General features: G+C 47.8%; 2 protein-coding genes across 5 annotated transcripts in view; one reads left to right on the forward strand and one right to left on the reverse strand.

The window, feature by feature from the left end:
- The window catches only part of ELP1 (elongator acetyltransferase complex subunit 1), a 37,143-nt gene extending 34,857 nt beyond the window's left edge, over window positions 1–2,286 (reverse strand). The window contains exons 1-2 of the mRNA XM_074812271.1: window positions 2,076–2,286; window positions 551–703 (exon numbers count right to left, since the gene is read on the reverse strand). Coding sequence (XP_074668372.1) covers window positions 551–703; window positions 2,076–2,225 — 303 coding nt within the window. The 5' untranslated portion in view covers window positions 2,226–2,286. The remainder of the gene's footprint in view (window positions 1–550; window positions 704–2,075) is intronic.
- A 1,783-nt stretch (window positions 2,287–4,069) lies between these two features.
- TBC1D2 (TBC1 domain family member 2) lies at window positions 4,070–25,564 on the forward strand. 4 transcript variants are annotated; one of them, XM_074813124.1, is made up of 15 exons: window positions 4,070–4,212; window positions 4,568–4,735; window positions 6,414–6,919; window positions 7,577–7,709; window positions 8,619–8,760; window positions 10,840–10,976; window positions 11,594–11,781; window positions 12,927–13,313; window positions 14,152–14,262; window positions 15,904–16,091; window positions 17,638–18,108; window positions 19,231–19,351; window positions 21,349–21,534; window positions 22,184–22,305; window positions 23,000–25,564. In XM_074813124.1, the coding sequence occupies exons 3-15, from the start codon at window positions 6,512–6,514 to the stop codon at window positions 23,199–23,201; spliced, it is 2,796 nt and encodes a 931-aa protein (XP_074669225.1). In that variant the 5' UTR covers window positions 4,070–4,212; window positions 4,568–4,735; window positions 6,414–6,511; the 3' UTR covers window positions 23,202–25,564. The 4 variants fall into 4 exon arrangements, with proteins under 4 accessions (XP_074669225.1, XP_074669226.1, XP_074669227.1 ...); XM_074813125.1 differs by lacking the exon at window positions 4,070–4,212 and having other exon boundaries at window positions 4,499–4,735; XM_074813126.1 differs by lacking the exons at window positions 4,070–4,212; window positions 4,568–4,735; window positions 6,414–6,919; window positions 7,577–7,709 and having other exon boundaries at window positions 11,599–11,781.

The following is a 25,564-nucleotide window of genomic DNA, read 5'->3' on the forward strand; positions in this document are numbered from 1 at the left end:
AGAGAGCAAGTATCTCAGTTCCCACCATATTTACTCAGCTAAGATATTCTGGTTTATCTTTATTGTTTTCTAGGGCTTTTTTATCTCAACTGTTTTTCAAAACACAACACACACCACTTTCTCCTCTTCAGTTAAGTCATGTGAGCATGATGTTCTGTATTGACTGATGACAATAATAAAAAGGTAGCTACACTGTGAATTATGAATGGATTACTTTATTCTGTACCTAGTCTCAGCAATATCCTATTTCTATAACTGTCCCGTGGTTCCCATGCTGCTGGGTGTGTGCCAACAGTCCCCTGAGCAAACACACAGGACTAGGGCTGTGGACAGGCAAGCGACTGTTTCAGTTCCAGTTCTTCTATGGAGTTTATATTCTGCCCTTAATCCTGCCCAAGGCTCCCACAAAAATCAGCTCAGTTGCCTAGAAAAGGGAGAGTAATCACAGCTCATTATGTAATAAGCGTACAACTGTCCCCTGAAGAAACTAAAAGTGTCATCCTTTCCTTTGAAATCCCTCAGTATTGTTGTGTCTTTCCTGCCATGTTACCTGCTTTGTGCTGAGATTGCACAGTAGGATGTCTCCAGCTGCTGTAGCAACACACACGCAATCCTGCTCTGGAAGATCTTCGATACCCACGATGCAGCCACTTCCATCCTCAGGCATGAAACCCTCCGCAGTCAAGGAAACTTCTCTTGTCACCTTGACATAGAGAGGCCAACGACTTATCAACTACACATCACCCCATTGAGATTTTTGCAGAAATGACAGAGTAACATCCACAGGTATATTTCATCCTACTGCAATTTCATAAAGCATTGCACAGCAGAAGTCAGCATGTGAATGGCACCGGCACACAGCCAATGTGCAAGTACTTACCTTCACTTATCCATAAGAAACTGTGAAGGTCCTCTTATCTTAAAAGTGCTAGACAATGAGGAAACTCACATAAGGGAGCAAATAATAAGTGGCAATACCAGAACTTCCAATTTGTCTTGCTAATCATCTTTCAACACCCTTTTCACGCTTTTTCACATAGTGTTAACATTAAGAGGTAAACGAGGAGCTGCTTAAAATGTCCCAATACTTTTAAGCAGTCATTCTGACTTTACAGACACAGCACAGAAAAATATTGAAAGGAAAACCATTTGGATGTGTATTTAGGTACAGCAAAACAAGAAAATTTGATCCAAAAGAGCTCTCTCAAGCTTAGTTGCATGAATGTTTTACACATCCAGTCATCGGGGTACACAGTAATAAAGATCTGAAATAAACTGCCCCCAAAAACCAGAAAAGGAAGCTGACATATTTAGCAACTTAAGATAGGCTTCAGACAATTTTTTTAATTCTAAAAGGATTTTAGTTGATAGCCTTCACAAACAGACCATAATGGAGATTTTCAGAAAACACTCTTTAAAAATGACATGCCAGTAAAGCCTGGGAAAGCCAGGAAAGCTATTCTGCCAGCTAACTTCAGAAGTGGAGATACTGTAGGAATTAGATGCCTCAGAATTGCATAGTATGTTTCCAGAGAAGACACTGCAATCCAGATCTTATAGGAATTCATGGCTCAATAGCATTTGTTTTTCTTTAGCGATATGTATTTGTTTTCTGTTTGCTAGATCATGCTTAAGACTAAACCACTGGAATGACCCATGTCAAATACAACCACGCTCTTGGAGGCAGATTTAGTATTTTAAAAGCACTTTTAAAATCACTTCAGCCACTAAAATCACAGTGCAGCCTCACAGCCAACTTCCCAGGCACCATGAGACATCAGCAGGTGGTAGGCAGGGAGCAACAGGAGGCTCTAAAACACCGCAAACGCCACTACAAACACCGGGCAATACGAGGGCAGCTGCGACCCACTCAGACGCGAGCTCGTGCTGACGGAAACCCAAAGGCTTTATCCCAGCTCTGCAACGGGCGGACTAAAGCCGCCCCCAACAACACGCCTGCAGCGATGCGCTAGAGCCGACAGGCACCGGCACCCTCCCCGACAGTCACAGCCCGGTCCCGAGCCTGAGAGCGACAAGAGGGCGCGGCTCCCACTGCACCCAGCGGCGGTTCTCACCGAGTCCCGAGCGGGGCCCAGCTCCAGAAGGCCATGCTGGGAGCCCACGAGGACCCTGTCGGGCTCGGCGCTGAGGCAGAAGCACTGCGGAGCTCCCGGGGCGGCGGCGAAGCGGCACCCGCCGGTCCGCAACAGCCGCAGGTTCCTCATGGTGGAAGGATGCCAGGCAACGCCGCGCCGCTCACGGCGCCGCCATCTTCTCCGCGGCGGGAAGGCGAGCGGAGGCGAGGGCGCATGCGCGGCCCGGCAGCTGAGCAGGCGCAGCGCACGGAAGGCGCATGCGCAGGTGGGCTGTGTGTGCGCCGCTCGGCTCACGGGAGCGCGATCCCCCCGGGCACGGGGCCGCCATTTCCCGCTTCGGACTGCGGCCTCGCATCAAACCCTTCCCAAGGGCTCCTGGAGGCATTAGAGCCTTCTTGGTGCGGGCTGGGGGGGACTGCTGCTGGAAAATGCCGTTCCTGGCAATGCTGCCAGTGCCAGGCCGAGCGAGCAGTGTCGCTCGTGTTCGGCGCAGATCGCCTACTGTTTGTTACCTGTTGCTCCTGTCAGATCTCTTGCTGAGCCCCTCCCCGAGCATCTCTCCTGACCTGCCGTGGCACAGGAGGCTGTGCGGGGTGAAGGGCTGGCACTTTCTACCCGTGTTAGGCTGGGACCCTTGTAGAGCAGGCGGGCCTGTGGGGGCTGCATGGCAGGCACCCCCATGCTCCGCCTTTGCTGCTGGTCCTGCAACGACCTTCCCCTTCGTGAGTTATGCAGTGCGTGATGGGCCTGGAAGCTGCGTGGGGTTGCGGTTTAGGCAACAAAACCAGTGCTTGTGGTTGTGTATGCCTGTGACAGGGTATAAGGTAGCGCTGGGAGCAGGATGGTTATTTTGCAGCTATGCTGGTGTTAACCAGTTGAGGAAGTCCAGATGAGACTTCTAAGGCTTTCAGGGCAGCCTGTGCACAGACAGGCCACTGCTGCCCTGAAGTCACCCTTTTTGACACACAGTCGTCTCCCTCCAGCTGCAGCTGAAAGGAGAGAGGGCAGCTAAGGCTTCAGAGGGGAGAAGGACTTGATGCAACTGCAGGTACAACTTTTAACTCTTTCCCCTTTTGCCTAGTGGAGCCAGACCCCATCAGCACTGATCCAGTTTAATGGCCAACTGCCATGCAAGCTTCATTTGGGTCAAATGGGTTTTGGCCACAGAAATGTGTAGAGTTTGCATGCTGTAATCAGCTTCGTGTGCACTACCATTTGGCAACTTAGATCACTGGATGGGTCACCAGACATCTGGACAGTTTTGCTTCTTGCTGCTCAGGTACTAAACTTGGCTAATGTTGGTGATAAAACTAAAGTTGGCTAAACTCGGGTGCCTTGAGAACAACAGAAATGAGTTGCATCAAGGCTCAGCTACCATTGCAGGCAGAGAAAGTCAAAGACATACAGATTCCTTATGCTGGGGACAGGGCGTAAGTGCCTTCCCAGGCCAGGCGAGGGCCCACCAAGCCCAGCAAGCGCCTGGCAGGGCTGGCGGGAGGAGAGACAGCTGCCGGAGAGCGGGTGAGCCTGCCAGTGCTGTGTGTCCAGTCCTCTTGTGTTCCCCCAGCACCTGCGCCGGTGGCTTAGGGCAGTCTCTGACAACTATTCCCTGCAGAACCTCTTTTGGAGGCTTTTTCTGAGGCTTGATCCTTCCAGCCTCTTGTGGCACCAGGTACCACCGTTTCTACGGTGTGAAATTTGTTCACCTTAGCCAGTTTGCCCCAGCTGACTGCACGGCTGTGACTCTTGTACTGCAGGGTCTGGGAGTGGCGGGTCTGCATCCACTACACAGGCAGTTTCGCAGGCTTGGGGCGCATTCCTCCCAGCAGATGAGACCTGCTGGTCCCCTCCAGCCCATGAGCTCTCCCACTCTGGGCTTGCCTTCAGCGTGCCGCATCACCCCGGTGAATCATTTTCTTCCCGATACCCGGCCGAAATCTCCTTTTTAAACTGTTGTTTTCGTGTCTGCAGCTGCCGTCCTCCGCCTCGCAGCCCTCCTGCTCCGCGCCCCCGCCGCCCTCCCCGTGCCGCGCCGTGCCCAGCCCCGCCCCGCCGGGCCCCGCCGCCAGGAAGCGCGGGGCGGCGGCGGCCGGTGCAGCCTCTGCGGTCGGAGCAGGTACCCCCGGCCGCGGGTCCCCCGTACCGCCCCTCTCCCGCCATCCCCTGGCCAGCTGCCCGGATGTCCCCCCGCCCTGGCCCGGGCGGTACAAGTGGTGCCAGGGTCCGGTCCCCGTCGTGCCGCGCCGCGCAGCCCTGTGCCAGGCTCCAGCAGCCTCCGCCTGTGCCCTGGCGCGGTGCAGCTGGGCTGGGAGGCGCTTCTGCGGCGCTGGGGGAGGCACGGGGAGGGGCGGTAGGGCCGCCTTGTGCTGCTCACAACGGCAGCTCCAGAAGGGTCTGTGCAGGGTTCACCCTGATCTCCTTTCGTTGATGAGTCAGCGTCAGAGCTGCTTTCAGCAGAATATCTCTTTCAGACCCCAGGCAGCGACTGGACCGAAGGAAACTTGAGGCAGAAGCCCCTCTTCTTTAGCGGTTGGATTTGTTTTGGAGGCTGCAGTTACCTGCTTGGTGGTGCCTGCAGCAGTAGCTCTATGCAAGCAGATGGTGACTTCCAGGGGCATCTCTCCACTTATCTTAAGGAGGTGAGATCTTCTCTAGAGTGCTTTGCAGTGCAGATCTGACATGACTCCTTATAACTTGGTACTTGAACCCAAAATGCTTACTTGATATTGTTAATGGTGTGGACACATGGACCATAATGCTGGCAAGAGGTGAAAGTGTGATGGAGTTTTCAGGTGGTACAGGAGGTCCTTATGCTGGTACTCCCATAAAAGCCCCAGGTTAGAGAGACTTGAGACTGTTTCTTTCTTATGATGATGATTCCTTCATGCCAGGCAAAATTGGCTTGGCAATGAAGCTTTTGGGTGTTTCAGAAGCTTAGCTGAGGCATTGTTTGTTCCTGGCATTTGTGAATGTGTTCAGCAGCAGGACCCATGGTGTCAGGGGAGTGAACTAAAAGAAATTTAGAGGCTTTCCAAAAAGCAGGAACATTATCTATAGTTGTCTAAAAAGTTAATGTGGAAAACAGGAGGGGGGACAGCAGTAAATGTGATGGGGCTTAGCTAGCGCTAGGATGGGTAACCCTTCTTTCAGTCATGAGGATAAGTCATTCCTAAGAGCGTGAGCTTGGGCAACATCTCTGTGTGCTGCACTGTATTAATCTCCATTCACCTGTTATCACGCAGCTGGCTGTCATGTTTAATAGTTTTGTGTCTGCAGTTGGACTCCCACTAACTTAACACTGCAACAATTTATTTGTTTACACATTTGTTTCAGATACCTTAGTGTCTGAAGTCTCTGAAAGTCTTTTAATTTATTGATCTGTAAACCATGTTTTTACTTAAGAAAAAAATGCAAGAAATTATTTATAGGTATTTTTCAGGGAGTTTTAGCTTTCTTTATACAAGGGCCATGGGTGTCTGCACCTCTGAGCAAAAAATCACACCCGCCATATGGTTAAGCACTTGAAAAAGTGCCCAGAAATACGGCTGAATTGCCATCCTTGTATATGATCAAAAATCATCTGAATGTGGACCTAAGTAGCTGGCTATGGCTTTGAAGTCAACCCATTCTCTGAGAGGGAAGTTGGACTAGAGTTCTTCACTGATCCCTTCCAGTCTTATTTTTCTATTTTACTGTTGCACATTATGTTCCTCTTGGGAATCCAGCAGGTTACTTTGGCCACTGAGCAACTAAGTCTCTTTTGCAAGTATCACAGAATTACTTTCTCTGGTGCATAATCCATCATATGAGGCCTACTGATTGGAGACCTAACACATGGCATGCAGGCTTTTTAATAGCAGTCCTCAGCTGACAAAATGATTTATAAGGACTTAAAATGGTTTAAAATACTAGCTGAACATTGAGTGGAAATGCCAGGATACACTTACCTGAAATCCCTTGACCCAAGTATGTGCCCTCCCAGACCTTGTTATCTTGCCATGTTTTCTGCAGCTGTTACTTAACATTGTTGTCTGTGGTTTCAAATGCCCTGGTTATTGTTGTTGATTTGGTATGCCCACAGACTGTACTTACTTTTCACTCAAGAGACTGGGGTACTGCTTCTTGGCTGCTAGTCCAGACTAATGTAGGAATGAAGAGGGAGAAACCAGTCATGTACGGGTCAGCTGACCTGACCAAGGCAGGGAACAATGACTGAAACTAGAGGTTGGAGACCTTGGCTGGGCACTTTGAAAGCTAGGGAATGTTTTTTGTCGTATGCCAGACCTGAGCTTATTCCTCCTTTTTCATTTGCTGCAGGTTCTATAACAATGATGATATAGTCGGGATCTGCTGTTATTTATTTACCTAGAGAATTTCCTGTTTCAATCTGATTCTGAGTATATTTCCTGAAAGAGATGAAAAAAGGACCAGAAGGTGGAGATTGTCCCCTTGCCTCTCCAGGCAATTTAGTGAAGTCAAATCCAGACAATAATGGCAGCAATGGCGCCTCAGCAAAAGAGAAACATATGCTTTCCTCTTCTGGAGAACCGGAAAATGTACAGCTAAAACCCAGCAGAGAAACATCCAGAAAAAAACTCTGTGGCTATTTAAATAAGCTGGGCATCAAGGGACCAATCAAGACCTGGAAGTCTCGATGGTTCTTTTACGATGGAAACAAATGCCATTTACTATACTACAGAACTGCTCAGGACATCAACCCTTTGGGGTCTATCGATCTCTCCAGTGCCAGCTTTGACTGCAAGCTGGAAAATGGGGAAGGGGTATTTGAGATCAGAACACCAAGCAGAGTTTTTACTTTGAAGGTAAGGGGCAGCATCTTCTTGTGGGGTCTGTTACAAAACATTCCCCATCAGGACAGACACATCTCTGCTAAGATACCTCTTAGCTTGAGTTTCACATTAGTCCTCCCAGCCTGGACTGTTACCATTTGGACCTAAATTACTTGCACTGTTTTGGCAAGACTGGGACTCTGTTATCTGTGAGATGGCTGTTGTTTAACAGAGTAGGAGTAAAAATTGAAGTGGGTGCTGGATTAAAGTCATTGAGGAGTCCTGCAGTCCACATGTAATTTGCTGAACAGAAATGAGCTCCCCTGTCTGAAATGGTTGCTCCAGCAGGAACCTTCGCTAGATTTTTATCTCTGTGAAAATCGCTATTAAGAAGCTCTGTGGGTGATTCCTGGCTAAAATAATCATGACATTTCTGCTTAGCCTTGGAGGATAGTAAGCCAAAAAATGTTTAATATGAGGTCAGTGGTGCACTGAGGTTCCTTTACTAAGGCAATGCTGAAGATTTACTCTGTCATCCCAAATCAGTGTTAGGACCAGAGGATATAGCATAGGCTTGACACAACTGGCCTTTATTTCTGCTGACTTGGGCAGTGAAGTGGTCAGCCTTTCAGACTGTGTCTCATGCTAATGAGATTACTTCCCTTCCCTTCCTGTTTTGTGTTATGTTAGGCAATCAGCAAACAGGCAATGATGTACTGGCTGCAGCAGCTACAAATGAGACGTTGGGAATTTTGCAACGCTCAGAGCAGATTTCCTGTGGGCAGCTCCCAGCTTGTCAATGAACCTCTGGCTGGCAGAACAAGTAGGTGTTGCATATGTCAGCCTTTCTTTTGCTTTCAGCCCCCCAGTCATGAATGGCGCTCCTCATCTGTAAGTGGGCAGAGGTTTTGGCCAGGTTTTTAAATGCAGGTGCCCACTATCAATGCTTGGTCGATGTTTGGAACTTCTGGCCTTATTATGGATGAATGTGAATGGGCTGTCTCCTAATCCACAGCATGTGGTTGGAGATGCTCAGGTATCTTAGGAATTCCCTCTTGATTTTCCTCATGCATCTGAAGTGTACACATCTGGTATATCGTCTTCCTCTTGAGAAGCCTGTGAAATTTACATCAAGCAAGTTTTTTTTCAGTGGTGGAGGAATGAAGATGTGCATTACTAGCAGTGGGAGTAAACAGGCTGATAGATCAGGGGAGAGCACAAGCAGGGTGTCCACTGTGTAGTTATGACTAGATGCACATTTTGATTGAAACACATAACCCCCTCCCTAGTAGGTGCTCTAAAAGTTTCTGGGTACCTTGGCATTTTGGTACAGCAGGCAATGATTTAGTAACAAACTGGTTTTGTGGAGTATTATCTGTACATTAAAACTATGAAACACTGTTTGGGATGGGGGAAAAGAACAACAACAGCTCCCTTCCTTATTCCTTTAGGTGGTTAATGTTTGATTCTTTATGGTTAGTCATTCTCATATACAAATGGTTAAAGTCACTTGATTGTCCTTGAATAGATGACTCTATTTGTACATGGAACCTTCTGTAATTTGACCTAAAACTAAGGAAACCTGCTCTGCTGTCCTTGTTCCACCTGGCCAGTTGAACATGGAATGTACCTGTAGTAAAATGTTGTGGCTCTCAAGTTTTGTGAAGGAGCCAAAGTCCCATGAAATTCTGTCTTGCTCACTTGTTCTGTGTCCTGGTCTGTTTTTACATAGATATTGTTGACAGTGAAGACTTTCTGCCTCCAGTGAAAACACCAACAGAAGCAGTGGGTTTAAAAGCAGCATCTTTGCCTGCACCCCAAACATCTACTGCTTTGCAGAACATCTCCCTTAAGCACCCTTGGACAGAGCTACAGTAAGTGCATGAGGAGAGCTGCAGTGTGGCTGACATGCTGGTCTGTCAGTTTGTGCCTTCCTTGCCTGTCACATATTGTGTGAAGTGGAACTCTTGCCTAGGTGGAATAACCATGGAGCAGGTTTTTGAAGGATATTTCAAGCAAAAGTAAACTTCCTGCCAGAGGGTCTTTCACATCCCCCTGTTCCAATGCATTTCACATCATTTAGCTCTCTTAGCAAAGATCCTGGTGACAGACCTAGGGCTTGGTTAAGCTTTCTAGGTAGTGGTTTGCATGCCTACTGTGATGCATCTGCACATCACTCTTGGAAAGGCACACGGGCAGGTTGAGCTGTAAGTCTGTAGGCTAGTGGTAGAAGCCCATTAGCACTTTTCATTGGTTTCAGAGGACCTTGAATGTAGTGCACTCTCTAAAGGAGAAACTCCAAGCACAAGGCGCTTGAGCCTGTAATATGGCCCAACACTGCATGGCTTGCTACTCCTTGCTGAGTTCCAAGTATGTGAACGTTCCGCTGCCTACAGTGATGCTCCTCTCTGCAGTTGCAATGTGTAGCTCCATCAGGGCTACAAGTTACAAGGCTTGGGCAGTTACAGTTGCACAAAGACAACCCCCACCAGTATCTCCTTAAGTATGTCCTAGTCACTTATTTACATGTAACCAAAAATGTATAAGTGGCCACCAGTGTGGTAGGTAGCCTGGCAGCTGCCAAATGTTTTTGGTGGGGAGGTTTGCTGTAGTTCTTTACCACTGATACTGTGGCTACAATCTGATGCCAATAGGAAGAAAGATCCCCCATATGATCAGAGAGGATCAGAGTCAGCTGTACTATTTTGCAGGCTATGCATTCTCTCCTCCTCACTTTGATTAAAACTAATATGATCGTATCTCCTCCCCCTTCCCCAGCCTTGCTTTTGCTAGCTTGAATAACAATTGCCTCTGTTCAGCTTCAAATTGTATGGCTCCTCTGGTTCTTTAGGCTGGGTCTTCATGAGTGTAGCATGTCTGGTTTCAGCCAAGTTCATCAGATCCATGAGCTGCTGCTGTCTCCGAGGAAAAACAAAGTGCAGCATAAGGTACAGAAAAGTAGGAAGGCTGCACTGGGTGAGTGCCAGCTGCAGACTACAGGGAATGAAGGTCTGCTGATCTTATGTGCCAATATGTTCTCTGAGGTCAGGTGTCTGCTCTTCTGCTGTGGAACCTTAGAGTAGCAAGGCAAAAGGAGAACAATATCTAAATGCTAACTTCATTTACAGTTAGGAAGTAGCTGACACTGAGTTTTTTGTAGACCTCAGAACAACAGGCTTGTTTTGTTTTAGCTGGTGGACAACACAGGAGGAGAAGGGAAAAGACCTGTGTAGAGATAGGCAACTGTCTCACCTTCTTGTACAGGTTTTAAAGAAGATACTTGTGCATTTGTGGTTCTGCATGATGCTGTAAAGTGCTTCTGGCAATACCTGATAGCAGCAGCTGTAACAAACTGGTTCTGGGTCTTACTGCAGTTTTGTTCCCGAATCTCTTTACTGCATCAAGGTCTACTGAGTTTGTTGTGGCAAGGTTATTGAATGTGGTTCAGAGCACGGGTTCTCCTTCTGCTTCAGATGTGATCATTGTGGCAGTTTTGCCTGTGCTGTAGATAGTTGAGTTTTTCTTGGCACCTGGGGATTTCTGAAGTGAGCTAAGGAAAGGGACAGAGGGAGAGAGGAAAGGAGGAGGAGAGGAAGGGAGAGAGGGAAAGAAGAAAGGAAAGGAGGGAGAGATGTGGTTGGTCTACTGCTACCTGTGATCCCTCTGTGCAGTCTGATGTGTTCATGTGAAGGGCTCAAGCATACAGGTAAAGATCTCCAACTAATTTACACTGCTGTGCTGATACTGATTTTGTGGCACCTTCATGATTTACACCAGTTACAACCTTACTCTCCTCAGATTGACCAGTGCCATGAACAGTTCATTCTCTCAGAACATGAAGGTTTTGGGAGAAGGGGTAGAAGATGAGGTGTTGAATACCTTGAATATGCACTGGCTGCAGTGATCATGACTTTACCTGTTCACTAGGTTGTCTTGATCTCTTCTTGTTTCAGAAACACTGTCTACAATATCTGTGGCTCCAAGCAGCTCTGGGGGAACAGTGGGAACGTTTTTAGCTTCAGTGAATTCCAGGAACCTCCTGAGAAGCCGGATGAGGAGCAAGAGGCAGAAGTGGAGGCAGGATGTGCAGGTGCTTGTTACTGAGCTGTGTGGGCTGGTCTGAGTATGATGCCTTCTAGCAGGGAGTCAGACTTAGCAGGAAAGGGAGGGAGAGGGTGGCAAGTCATCATGGGACATGAAAACTCTATCACATTGTCTCAGGTCCCTGCCTGTGTTGTTGGCACAAGACTGACTCTTTTGGCTCTGCTTCAGACTGCATCTATCTCCTACGTCTGGAACCTTCTGCAGAGGCAAAAATATCAGCCATGGTGTCAACCCATACTGGTATTTCTTTGAGGTAGAAGTTAAATTTTTGCACGGTCACAGGCTAAGCTCAGCAGCTCCACTGCGTGCTTGGGAAGTTACTGCTCCATGGTGTTAACTTGCATTTGCTGTGTGCAGGATAGATGGGTGGGGTGCAAAGTGGGTTAACAGGTTCCATAAGATGTCATGGCTTTGTTTATTCTGGGAGTACCTGTGACTGACGCCTACTGTCTGTCCTTCAACCCTGTGGATCCCAGCAGGTCAGTTTTCCTTGTCCTGTGTGTTGGTCTTCTCTGATGAACTGTTGTGAGTCCCCCCATAGCAAGACTCAGGAGTCCATAGTAGCAACCAAATTCTGTGTAAATTAACCCTATTTCCTTTCAGTTAAGGATGGGACCACGGAGGACAGGAGGATGGAGCCCGGGATGAACTGGGTTAGGAAAGCCAGGTGGATGAACAGTGGCTTCCCGGGCTTGCCTGAAGAACTGTCCAGGGAGAGGAACCCAATGGATAAAATGAGTGTCCTACAGCAACAGATCCTGACACTCACAGAGGAAGTCAAGTCACAGAAGGTGAGTGTGGCGAAAAGTCTGCTGCTTCTAAGGGCAGAGCCCTGAGACTGGTGACTGACTCCCTTGTATCTTGGTGTTAGGCTGAGAAGTGCTCAGCAGGCACTCACTGGGGGCCATTTGAAGCTCCTGGTGTTACTCCTTTGTGTGTGCCTTATTGTGCCCAGCGCAGGGGAGGATGGGCTGTCATTCAGCCATTACTAGGAAGTTCAGGTAGCAGGTGGGCTGGTAAAAGGAAGTAAAACAAATCCAGTGCGTTCTGCAGGTGTCTTGCTCATGCATCTTTATTGCTCAGTGAATGTACAAAGTACCATCCTGAATAGGTACTGTGACACTGGCAGGAACTGTTAACAGCAGGTCGTTCTTTTGAAGTGATCCACCATTAAGAAGTGATTTGACTGTAGAAATCAGCACATGGGTCACTGCAAGAGGTGTCTCTCCTGAACAGTACTGTTCCTCACAAGCACTGAGCAATGCCAAGCTCTCCACTAGTGATGTTGGTAGCCCTTCCAGCAGAAAAGGCAGGAGAGCCAGGTCCCATGGTGGGCAGTCAGCTGCATCCTTGATTTGCTTCCTGAAATGTCTGAGATGACAGAGCCTGAATCAGCAGCATGTTGCTGGGGCAAGTTTTTATGCCTTCATGTGGGATGGAGTGAAGGAGAACTGTGGCAGAGGGAAGGTTAAAATGGATACAGCAGTTTCCTTCTGGTAGCACAGATAGATGAAGACTGCATTATTTCCCTCCCTCCCTCCCTCCCTCCCTCCCTCCCTCCCTCCCTCCCTCCCTCCCTCCCTCCCATTTTGCCACACTGCTGACCAGATCTCTGGCTTCTCTGGTCTCTGCTGGTCTTCCCAAGAACGATGACTGTAGGAAAGCCAGAATTCAGACAGTGTGAGCAGCAACTTGTTTTAGCAATGCACCTAAAGTCAAGTCATCTGCAGAGACCTTGGAGGTCCAGCTCTGAGAGCAGAGCTTCCCTACTGGGGAGACACTGTGATTTCAAGATTGCTGCATTCAGTTTTGCTTCTGAAAGGAGTCAGTTTCAGGATCCTGACGATCTTTCACTGTTCAGTCATTACTGGTTGGGTCTGTGCTGCTACTGTCCTGGGCAGCACTGTGATGTGATGGATTTGCGTTCCCTTTCCAGGAGCTGGTTAAGCTTCTCCACAAAGCTCTGGAAGCAGCCCAGCAGGAGAAGCGAGTATCTAGCATGTATCTCACTGCAGCAGAAGATAAAGACAGACTGGAGCTGGTGCGCCACAAAGTGAGACAAATTGCAGATCTCACCAGTCGACTGGAAACTCTTGAGCAAGAAAAGAAGGAACTGGAGCAGATACTGACTCTGAGAGACAGCCACATCCAGGAACTCAAGGAACATGTGCAACTTCTGATGGAGAAGAACCACGCCAAACAGGAAGTCATCATGGTCTTGACGGAACAGATGGCCCGAGAGCTCTCTGACCCCCTCCAAGAAGGCAACACTATCACTGCAGAGACATTGTATAAGCAGCAGGAGGAGATTGACCACCTTAAGGTGTGTGAGATGGCAGAGGTCATTTGGGGTCTTCCATTTCTGTACCCTCTGATTCAGTGGGAGGGTGTTTCCTTGTGGGAAGCACAGAATATACTTCTGGTAGTTGCTCTATCTGTCTCCAAACCAGAGGCAGACTGGAAGGGCTCACCTGATACCAATAGGATGCTCAGAAGCACCTGGGTCAGTTTCAGCTTCAGCTCAGAGCCTATTTTGTTTGACTTCATGTCACCACTCAGTGCCTGCCTCTTTCTTCGCTCTTCTTTTGTTTCATAGCTGCAGTCTCACTTGCTGCCTTCACTAGTTTTGTTCCTCTGTGTTCCTCTTGCAGTTTCCTGATACATCCCAGTTCTCTCAAATCCAGCCTGTTGTATGTCACTGTATGCACAGTTATATTGACCAGTTAGTGTGGGGTGGAGAATTGCCAAAGGAGCCACTTACTGCATTGTGGGAGAGTGTTTCTTTTTGCTGCCAGCCTTTGGGCTGAGTTTTGTGTCAGTTTAAAAAAACCACAAAACAAAACACATATGTTCATCGTCTTGCTTAGGTGCTTCTCTAGCTTTATATTACCCAGATGTCTCTGTGTTTTCTAAGCATGTACATGCAGTGCACTTAGCATTTTCAAGCATCTTGTCTATGCATGACACTCTATTTAATGTTGTGCCTTGATTTCCCTTGGAGGCAGTATTTGTCCTGGGGAGTCCTGTCTTCTCCCCAGAACACAAAATTGTGGAGATATTTTCTTGTCCTTTATACAATCCACGCCTGAGGTCCCTGAACTGGAAGTGGGTCCCAAGCCCCTCAAGAGCTCTCCTTGTGTGATTGTTTTGCTTTGTGGCAGGATGATATTGATGCATACAAAACCCAGAACCAGTTTCTCAACTCGGAGATCCACCAGGTTACTCGACTTTGGACAAGCGTTGCTGAGAATGAAAAAGCCCTTCTGATGAAGGTAAGGCAAAATGACTTTTTTTCCTTGGTGAGAGCTGTTACTAACTTCTTTCCAAAGTTGGTACTGGAATGAATTTTGGTTCAAAACACACCAGGAATAAGTTTTCTTCCCAGTGTGGTTTTTTTTTTAGTATGACCTTTTCTCTGCTTTGTGTTTTTCCCAAATGAGATGTGATCATTTTCATTCTTGAATAAAAGTAAAATACCTGCAAAGCTCTGTCTTAAGGATGCTGAAACTTAACTCAGATTTCTGCATTTCAGATATGCTTTTAGATACAAATAAAAAAGCAACACTAGGTGTAGGGAATCAGAAAATTTTCCTGAGAGCTGGCAGACTGACTGAGCCCTGGCTCCCTCTAGTCTTGATTTTAATACTGGGCTTGGCACTGTGAGGGGCAGCACTCTCAGGTTCTGCAGCTAGATCGGAGTTCTTATGTTTTCTTCAGCTTTGTTTTTATTTCTAGCCTTGTAAGTATGCATAACCTGGTTACTCTCAGACTTGTCTAATCCTACCTTCTGGTCCTGAACCACTGCCCCAGGCTGGTGATGTGTGCTGGCATTTGTTCTGTGGGGTTTCCCTGGGTTTTACTTCCCTGGGTTTTAAGGTATGTCTCCACAGTCTTGGATTCTGGAACAGGGCAAAAAGCTGCTTCTGATGTATTATTGCCATTCTTACATCTGTTTGCTTTCTAGTCCTCTGAAACCCTGCCTTACCTCCTATCTTACTGCCCTTTTCTGATCCTGAAACTGCTGTAACCTCCAGAAAGGAAGTAGTCAGACCACATGCTCAATGTAAGGCAAAACACTGATTAAAGTGGTAGTTTGACAGTATCCCACGCTCCTTTCTGTCCCCTCTATATGCAGCCTAAGTCTGTCATTTCTGTTTTGTTTTTGTTTTCAACTGCTGCTTCCCACTGAGCAGGTGTCTTCACTGGGCTTCCTGTGAGACACTGGGTGAGTCTTGTCACCTGTGTGGCCTCAGTTCTCCACTTGTGGAGTGGGGATAACAGTCCTCATTCCTTTATTTTGCTTTGCGTGCCCAGGAATGTGGTGGTGGCTGGGACTGTCCTGCTGTTTGAACTCAGTTGGGTTTCATGTGTGTGAGAAATGTTGTGTACCAGTGCCATGGGATGGGCGTTGCTGAGGGGCATGTGGTGACCTTGCCTGTGCTGCTACCATGGATCCTGAAAATGGTATGGTCATAGCTCAGTCCTAGGAGCGGTGTGTTTTGTCAGGATACAGCTCAATGTTGGGTAGAGAACTTGTCTTAAGAGCAGGGAAAAAGCCTGCAGAGAACTCAGCTGCAGTGGTGACTCTTCAGTTGTGTCCTGAACTGAGCTGGCTGGGATATGGCCATCCACTGATGCAATGCAGTAGCTAAAGTAGGTGATGCTGTAGTAGGTCTTCCACTCAATAAGCAACCCCTGTTGCATGCTGGCTACTGCAGCTTGTACTTGTTCATAGACCACAGTGATTCATTCATGGCTGCAGTTCCACTGAATGTAGAAAACTGCTGGATGTGTTTTCTGGGGCTTTGCTGTTTAGAAGTCTTCACTTTATGTGCAGGCCAGGCCAGTAGATACCAGTGGCAATGCAGGAAGAACCATCAGTGAGCTATTGTTCCCTCTTGTTTCCCCATCAGTGTGCCTGCCTGCAAGCACGAAACTGCCAGATGGAGAGCAAATACCTGACAGTCTTGCGGAAGCTACAGGAGGCTGTGCCTGGCCTGCCCAGCTCCCATGCTGAGTTGGTGAGGAACCTCATCCAGGAAGCGCTCCAGTGGGATGTGAAGGAAGAAGCAGAAGAAGGTTTTAACCTGAACCCTGTAAGGTAAGGGGCAAGAGCATGGTGATATTCACAACCTTGTAGGAGTCTGGCTGTGGAGGGGAATGCACAAGCAAGAAAGATCGGGGACATTTCTATAGCAGGGACTTGGAACCATGACATAGGAGTGGAGGTTGAGGAGACTGGTTTGATTTGGTGGTGTGGACACCACGACTATGTGTCCTGGTTTAGCCAGGATAGGGTTAAGTTTCCCCAGCAGTGGGTGGGAAGATCTAGCCGGGTTATTCATATATCATGCTGACGTCACCTCCTGGCGTGAGCACGGGAAGAATCGGTGATCGCGTGGGTTGGTGCAGCCGGTTCTCTCACTGCTGTATCGGTATATACTTTGCTCTGTTCATTGTTATCACTGTTATTCTTATTGTTTGTTGTGTTGCTGTTGCACTGTTGTATTAAACCTTTCCTTATCTCAGTCTCGGGGCTTTGTATTTCACTCCCTTTGTGGGGGAGGGACAGCGGCCGCGTGGTCTCAGACCCCGGCAGGGGCTAAACCACCACAGTATGTGATAGCAGCTTATCACTGTAGGAAGGGGAAGTTAAAGATGATACAGCTAAACTTTTCTTGGTAGTGGCAGAGTGTATGGCAAGTGACAACAGCCATGGTGTGCCTGGGAGGTAAACACTGGGACATGAGAATAAATTCCTTCTGTAGGAGAGGAGGCCACCTGGGAGGTGGGGGATCTCCATCCTTTGGGGTTTTCTAGTCCCAGCTGTACAAAGCCACCTTTGCCCTGTTCTAGTGCTGGGGACAATGAAGTGCTGCAGTGAAGTGGTGCTGGACTGGAGACTTCCAGACAGTTTTGCCACCAGCGCTGCTGGGGTCCTTGTGTGTATGCTTTCCTGCCCAGTTAGTACCCCAGTTCTGTAGCCATTTCCATTTTATCTGATTGATCAGACTTGCAGGTTCTCCCATTAACTTTGGAGTTGAGACTCCAAGGCCAGGCTTGGTCTCTCTGTCAAGAATATAATGATATCTTACAAGTATCCCAGCCTGTGGACTGATGATGCACAAACCCTCAATGAGCTGTACTATTAGCACTCCTGGTGTTTTCTGATCAGTAGGAGATTTGTATTGTGTACAGGGAGACAACAGAAGGGACTATGGATCTCTGTTCTTTGGTCTGATGCCTCAAAGCCTTTTCAGTCCCTTCCTACAGAACTGTCTCTGCACTAGGATGTGGTAGGGAGAAGGTACAGAGGTTGGGCTAGATACTCCCTTAGGGGCAGGGGAGCAGGCAAGGTGAGAGAGGTCTGATGGGGTTGGGTTGTAGCTCAGAGCAGAATTACAGTTGAGTTTATGTGTGTATGCCATTACTGCAGGCTCTCATTTGTCTTCAAGGCTCTGAAACAGTGGGCATGGCAGGCTCTCACATGTAGCTTCCAGAGAAGTGAAGGAGGAGTACCTGTGCTCTGGTGTGGGTGACAGGAACCTGGCAGCAGGCTGTAGTTAGCATGGCCCCAAGCAGTGAGTGGCCCTTGATGCAGGTACTAGCTTCTCCTTTGAACTAACCTCTGCCTTGTGTCCTTCCAGTGAGTATGATGAGTATGGGTTCATGACTGTACCTGATTATGAAGTTGAGGACTGGAAACTTCTGGCCAAAATCCAAGCCCTGGAGATAAAGTCTAACAACCTGCGGAGCCAGGAATTAGTGGAGAAGCCCCTCCGTGACAGGTGGAACAGCGTTGGAGAGCTGAGCCCCTCTGCAGAGCTGAAGAACCTGATCCGAAGTGGCATTCCAGCGGAGCATAGGCAACGGGTCTGGAGGTGGATTGTCAGCCGGCACTGTAGCCATCTGCCTGACCACTACCAGCGGCTGTTACGGCAGAGCAAGAGCACTGAGCAGCCTGCCTGCCGGCAGATTGAGCTTGACCTGCCCCGCACACTGACCAACAACAAACATTTTTCCTCTCCCACCTCCCAGCTCATCCCTAAGCTCCGGAGGGTGTTGCTGGCATTCTCCTGGCACAATCCTGCCATTGGATACTGTCAGGGACTGAACAGGTGAGGAGCCAGGTATGCTGTTGCTTCATGGGATAGCACTGAGAAGGTGTAGACACATACTCTAGGCTGTGATTCAAGCAACCTCAGGCTCCTGCCTCTCTATCTGTGCTGGCTACAGGTATTTTCCTCCATTTTTCACCCAGTGTTGTTGCTGGGATCAAGCAAGCATCAGGATGCACTTGTTTCATGTATCCATAGTTACAGAATAGGAAGGAGTAGCTATAAGAGGTAGGGTGAGGCGGTCCCAGAATAGCAGCATGAAACTGGGACTGAATTTCTATGTCTTAATGTGCTCAGCAGTAGAACACCCTGGTGATTCCCCTTTTTGCTGAGAAGAGTTGGAGAAAATGTTGGGAAGTATTAAGAGATGAGGGAGTTGCAGCAAATGACATGAGGAGAGGCTGAAGAAACTGAGGTTGTTCCATCTGGAGAAGAGAGCGTTCAGGGAATCTAAAGGCTTCTTTCACTTCCCAAAGAAGGCTATAGGAAAGATAAAACCAGACTTCTTAGAAGTGTTTTGCCAAGTAAAAGAGTCACTAGCCACAAGAAGGGAATTTCTGGTTGGACCATTTCACATGAGGGAAGTCTGTGTAAGCTATTCTGATTGTTTTCTGGATGATCTTCAGAAAGACATTTTCCGCTCTAGAGAGCCCTTGATATTAGATACTATCTTTCCAGTCTGCTGAAAGGGGATAAGTCAGAGCTGAAGGTGGTAAGGGCTGTAGAAGAATGTATGGGAAGGTGAGCTATGTCACATAATATGGAGTATCTCTGAGCTTTTTCCTGTATTGAAATAGCCAAAATCAGCACACTGCTAACTTCAGCAGATCTACAGAACATCCCATTAGCTGGGGAGTCTGGCTTTGTCACACCAGTTCTGTATTTGATGCTTCCTGTTTGCTGACAGAGGCACATAGGAAAGAAAATCACAGCTTTATGGTTCCTTTAGAAACCTGCAGAACAGATCACTTGCCTCTCTGATCAGTTGTCCTGCCATGTTTGATGTTTTGGATGCTCATGGAGCTAGAGACATGCCAAGAGGAATCTTGGATTCTCCAGTTCCTGTGCTGGCCTATGTCTCCTGCAGTAGCGCGTTGCCTCACCATGTACTGTCCATCACAGATTGGCAGCTGTTGCCCTCCTGGTCCTGGAAGATGAGGAAAGTGCTTTCTGGTGCCTAGTCCATATTGTGGAGAACCTAATGCCAGCAGACTACTACAGCGACACACTGATAACGTCACAGGTGAGCTGGGCGCCCTCACATCTGCTTGGACTGTGATACAGTGATTACAGTAAAGGTTTAAAAGCAAGTAGTCAGCATGCAGTGTGTTTGATTTCTCACAGGACAGTAATACCACCTTGCAGTCCTTTCCATTGCAGAGGTGTGGCAGACTTGAGAGTACAAAGCTGTTACACACACAGGAGCAGCAAAATTGATCCCCAGCACTAGGAAATTGGGCACTGCTCCTGAGTAATCACTTGAAGGTCAGGTTAGTCAGAAGGAAGGTGCCTATTAATTGCACAGTTACTTATTTTAGGGAGGGTCTAGTAGAGGTGAAGCAGCAAACTCTGGCATGTGTAGAACTAAGTATGAAGAAAGCACCATCCTGCAGCCCTTCAGATGTTTCTTTGGAAACTGCACCCTATCTCTGGAGTGCCATGGGCAGATGCAAGAAAATACTGAGATTTTTATATTCACTGTACTTGCCTCAGTTCATGATCTGGCTTTGGGGTTCCCTGTAGATCAGAAGGCTCTCTGGCCATTTGATGTAAAAGGTTCTGTGAGTAACTTACCCTCCTGGTTCAAAGTCACTGGATTTCAAGGTTTTCAAGATGTGTTGTCTTGTATCAGATATGTCCTCCCAGGCAGACACAGAGCCAAGGTAGATCCCATACAGATCAATGGAATTGTAGTTGTCTGCCCATACCACCTACTCCCAGCAGTGCCCGGTCTGGTGAGCCTGGCTGTGACCTTGGTGTCTATATTGTCTGTGGTCCTTTCAGAGAGAAGAGGGTTGTATCTGTGGGCCCACAGTAGATGAGGCTACAAACGTCAGTAACCGAGAGTGACTGATTGTGCAACTGAATTGTTTGACTAATGTTTACTGGGACAGTGGTGTGCTGGTGGAGAGGCCAACCCACAGACCGGGGAATTAGCCAAATCACTGTGTAAATAGCAAAATGTCTATCCGGAGCAGGTAGTGTTAGCTGTGAGATTTAATAGGCAGCGCTCAATACTTGACAAATAGTGATTGACAGGGAAAATATGGCAAACTGAAGACACAGAGGCTCCCCTACATTTGGTGAGAAAAGACTGTCAGGTGAGGACCCTTTTTTTAGAAAGACTTCCTGACCTCATCTTTGGTCTCTGAAAGTCTAGCCAAGATCCACGTAGAGAGGAAGGTCTATGGTGATGCTTTGTGGGTTGGCGTGATAAAGCAAAAGCTCTGAGTTGTCTGGAAAGCTTATGGTTTAACTCCTGCAGATTTTAAAGACCGAACATATTACCTCATCTGGTTTCTACTACTGTGCCAAAGTTAGGTGGGCTGGCACAGCTGGGGCAGTAGTATGATAGGGCATAGGAGAAGACCTAACCATGATCTTGCTCCTTAGCACCTCCCCTCATGAAACTTCACAGAAGTGAAGCCTTTATAAACCTGGGTCAAGAATCTTGCCAACTGCATTCCTGTGTCTTGGCTCATGCAACCAGAATCAGAGCATAAACAGTACTCGAACCACAAAGAGAAGCTAAGTGAGAAGATCAGGTCATGCTTGTGAAATCAGGGGGATTCTAGGTGTTTATTCTGTGGGCCATGTACAGTCATTCAGACCTGAGCAGGTTTTAATCCTTGTCATACAATTGAATGCTCTTGACATCACAGGAAATCCCAGTGAGACCAATGCAGGAAGATGTTGCAGCATTTTCCCTCTTGACTTTGAGTCTGGGAAGAAATGCGATCCTCTAAGTGAGAAGAATTTATGTATCTCTGCTTGTATCTTGGCCCTGTTTCAGCTACATACCTTGCACTGGGTACAGCATACAAGTACACTGCTCAGTAATTTTGAAGGGTTGGGAGACAAAGGATGCTCTGCTGTTCCTACGGTGTGGTTAGGCTAGAAGGCAGCAGCAGTGATTACTGTGGCATGCGTGGGCCGCTGACCTGTTGCACTGCTCCCCTCCTCCAGCACCAGGACTGCTCTTGACTAGGACTTCATTGTTTTCTTTTTTGTCAATTTTAGGTAGATCAGAGAGTCTTCAAAGACTTCCTGTCAGAGAAGCTGCCTCGTCTCATGGCTCATTTTGAGCAGTATCGGATTGATGTCTCGCTCATCACCTTCAATTGGTTTCTGGTGGCCTTTGTGGACAGCCTGGTCAGCGACATCCTCCTGCGAGTGTGGGATGCCTTCTTGTATGAGGGAACTAAGGTGCAACTCTCAGTCTAGGCCTTCCTTCCATCTGCACCACCTTTGTGACATGATGGCAGGGCGATGGGCATACACGTGTCAGAAATGTGGGGTTGAGCCTCTTGTGCTATCCTGCCTGTTTCATGGGGTGCCTTGATGCCTCCCAGCCTCTATGTTGTCTGTGTACTTGCTGCCGGTAGGCAGACCTAGTCCCTGATACTGTGCACAGTATCCCTGGCACTTCTTAGCAGGTAGTCCTGCTATGAAACAGCTTTCTGACAGGCGATGGTGTCTTCTGCTCTGTGACCTGGACACAACTGAGAGTATGACAGGTACAGGGAGCAGAAGATGGGCAGAGTGTTAGTATCTGAAAATGTGAGTCATGCATTGCCCCTATGCATAGGGAGAACTGGAAAACCCTTGCGAAATCCCTGTGGGGTCCTTTTGAAGGACCTGGTATGCTCTGGGGTTGTAAATTAGCTTACATTCTCATGGCATCAGCTCTGTGCTTCTTTAGGTGTGTCCTAATGCAGCCTATTGAGAGCAGGAGAAGCCCAGTGTCCACTGGGTACTACAGTGCTGTGTGCCCCACCCCATGTTTTACGCCAGGAGGGTGTGATCCCTCAACTGCCTATGACTTCGTCAACTCAAATACCTTTCAACCTTCCAGGTGATTTTCCGTTATGCTCTTGCGATTTTTAAATACAACGAGGAGGAAATCCTAAGAATTCATGACAGTGTGGAGATCTACCAGTACTTACGCTTTTTCACGAGAATGATCATGGATGGCAGGTAGGACTGTGGGTTATAGACAACCTTCCATCTTGGGTTTGTACTTGCTTGCCTGTTAGGTCAGCCTAAAAAGAGTTGTGACCAGTCTGTTAAGAGAGATGCATGCACATTGGCAGGTCCATGGGACATGGATCAGCTGGTCTCTTTTTGACTTTCCCTTCATGGTGTTACTTAAAGTCTTTTTGGCTTGGGCAAAGGCATGCTACAGCAGAGCAGGCCACAAAGTCTGGGCCAGCCTTCTTTTTGCAGAAGCTGGAACCTGTGCTTCCACTTGCTGGGTTTCTCTCAGCTGTAGCTGGGGTATCTGGGAACACAGCACCACTCACAACCTTTAATGGCAACATGTATCTGAGAGGAAGATTTCTGTGATCAGAAGAGCTCAATGCTGGGAATATTCCTCCCCCAGTGACCATCAGAATTGTCATCTGATCCACTGTCTCCTGACTGGTGGCTGCACACCAGTACCTTAAAAAATGGTGTGGTGTAAAGCTGTTGAAGTGTTGCTTGGGTTGGTGTTTTTGTGACAAGGAATTGCCTGTGATTTCTTTAAGACTGCTGCTTGCTGACTTTTGAGCTCAGAGAGCTGAAATCTGAGGCCCTACTTTTTGCCTACCCCAGGATGCACTTGGTGTATCTGTTACCATCTGTTACCAGCCAGTAAATTGGTTCACCAGACCTGTCTTTTCCATTGTAGGAAGCTGATGAACATTGCCTTCAATGACTTAAACCCGTTCCCCATGAAACTGCTGAGGAACCGACGGTCAATGCACAGGGAAGAGCTGGAGGCAGAGCTGTGCGAGCTGGAACAGATCAAGGCAGCCTATGTAAAAGAGAGAGCAGAGCAGGGGCCTCAGGACCTGAAGGAGGTTGTTAGTGAAGAGGAAGAAGAGATTTAACAAAATCAGAATTCCTCATTACTTTCCTCCTGCCTTGCAGAAGGTTTTCAGTAGCAACTGTCTGTAAGAGATGGAGCAGTGGGGGAAAGGTGGTCACAGCAGGAGTTCATCTGACCCAGGAAGGAAGGCTGTAGGTATAAGACCATTTGGATACCAAGCCAAACTTTGTAATGGATTGGAAGGTGTCAAAGTTTATCCTCTTCAGTACTTCTCCCCATTCAGCCCATTCTGCCCTCTGCAGTTCAGGATTACAGCTGAAGGTTGATAGGAAATATCAGTTGTGGTACCACGACAGAAGTTGCCATGGTGCAAAAGACCCATCCAGGCAGGGATTTTCTACCTTTTCTGATGGAGGCTTGAAAGAGATTTTTATGTACAAGTGAAACCACCAGAAACAGTGAACTGAGAGCACTCCCTCATTGGTACCTAAAGCTTTTGAATTGGAAAGGAAGGAAACCTGCTCTTTGAAGGCATGATGCCTTGAGTGACTAGCCTGCCAGGAGACCATGTGTTTAACATTGCAGTTACTGAGTCCTGACACTGTCTCCAGATGAGTGTTGGGCCTGAGGACGTCCTGGGAGCTGGAGGATATCTTTCCATGGATCTCAGACTGGGACAAATGAAATGGGTTGAGGGAGAGCAGAGTTGCCTCTCTGGTTTATTTTGGTTCCTGTGAAAATGCATGGGAGTACAAGGTGTGCCTCCCTGCCTGGCTGTGAAGTGCTGGGAGCTACTTCTCCTCTTTACCTTTGAGCAGAGCCATCTATGGTTTGGCCTGACCCGGGCAGCATTGTGCCTTGCAGAGGTGAGTTTGCTCTGTAGAGGAGCTCTCATCTCAGTGTGAGACCAACCACAGCCTGACTCCAGACAAGGCCTAATGTTATGGAGTCTGCCTACTGGAGACACCTGGATCTTCTGATCACCTCACAATTGGTCAGGATGAGTGTGTGGCCACCTCTCTCTGCCTCACAGTTATGCTCCTCCTGTGTCAGATTTCTGTGTTGATATTCCTGTCTCTGATGCCCTTTCATGGGAGGGAGGAGGTCTTTTCTGTAGGAGATTCCAATATTGAAGGTGCTTGACCTATGCAGTATGGCACCCTGGGGGTGAACCTGCAAACCCCTTGGACTAGGTCACAAAAGATGGCTTGATATTCTTTAGGAAAAACATTAATTTCACCTGAACCAAGGAGCTGGCCTCCATGGGTCTAGCACACGGAGATGCCCTGCCTACCTCTGGGGATGTGGTCTGATAGCTTTCTCCCCTGCCTCCCAGGGTCACCCATCCCCTGGGCTGGATGCCCTGCCTGTGCAGCTCAGTCTTCCACAGACCCAGGATGAGTCAAGTGCTTCAGATAAATACAACTTACTTTCCTTAACATGATGCCAGATCCTGCTGCCCCGCTTTCCTGCTGAGTGGTGCTTTATTCCAGGTGTGCCTGCAGCGCTGGCACTGACAGCATGCAGCAGACCCCACTGTAAGGGGAGCTGTGCTCTATGTTTTTAAACTGACCTTGAACCCAAGCCCATTCAATGAACGATGCCTCCTTTAAACCTCTTGTGGTATAAACTCATCAGTGCTTGCAGAGGAAGGGAAAGGAAGCATTCATAGCCTATACTGTTCTCAGCCAGGTGGGCCGTAGCCAAGATCACTGACTCTAGTGGAAACAGCACCAGCCTCTATTCACCTGAGACACATGGTCTGCCTCAGACACAACTGGACAAATCAGCCAGTTTCAAAGAATTACAGAAGTCTGAGCTGGGAGAGAGCCATGGAGGCCAACCACACAGTATGGAAATAATCAAAGTGGAAATGAGGTTTTCAGGAGAGTGGAAAGATAGGCAAGAGTGAGGTAGATCCCCTGCATGTCACTGACAGCTGCACGCACTGTTAAAGTGTGGGACGAGAAGGAAATGTTACTGGAATCTTGCCACAGTATCTTGGAAAAAAATACACTGGTTTTAAAATGATGCCACCTAGCTATAGAAGCTCAAAAGGCAGAAGGTTTTTCTTTACAGATGATATTGCTAATCTAATTTACTCATACTGTTACGTGCATGGGTGCACACAAATGCAGATTTTTGCTACTGTTACGGATTTTTGAAAGGCTGTTACAGATCTTTGAAATCAAGACCATGGAAATTAGAAGTGTACTTACAACTGTATTTTTCCTAGACCCTTTTGCAACAGCTTAAAAATCTTTTCTTCCATCCTGTCCTTATGTTTTTTGAAAAAGGCATTTGAAATATGCATTATTAGACCAATGTTTACTTATATACTGTAGAGATACATCAGGCTATGGTTTGGTCTATGTGGTATATAATGACCTGTTAAAAAATAAACTTTTCTGAAGAAGGTGCAAA

Source organism: Strix aluco, chromosome Z, assembly GCF_031877795.1.
Source record: "Strix aluco isolate bStrAlu1 chromosome Z, bStrAlu1.hap1, whole genome shotgun sequence".
Classification (NCBI taxonomy): Eukaryota; Metazoa; Chordata; class Aves; order Strigiformes; family Strigidae; genus Strix; species Strix aluco.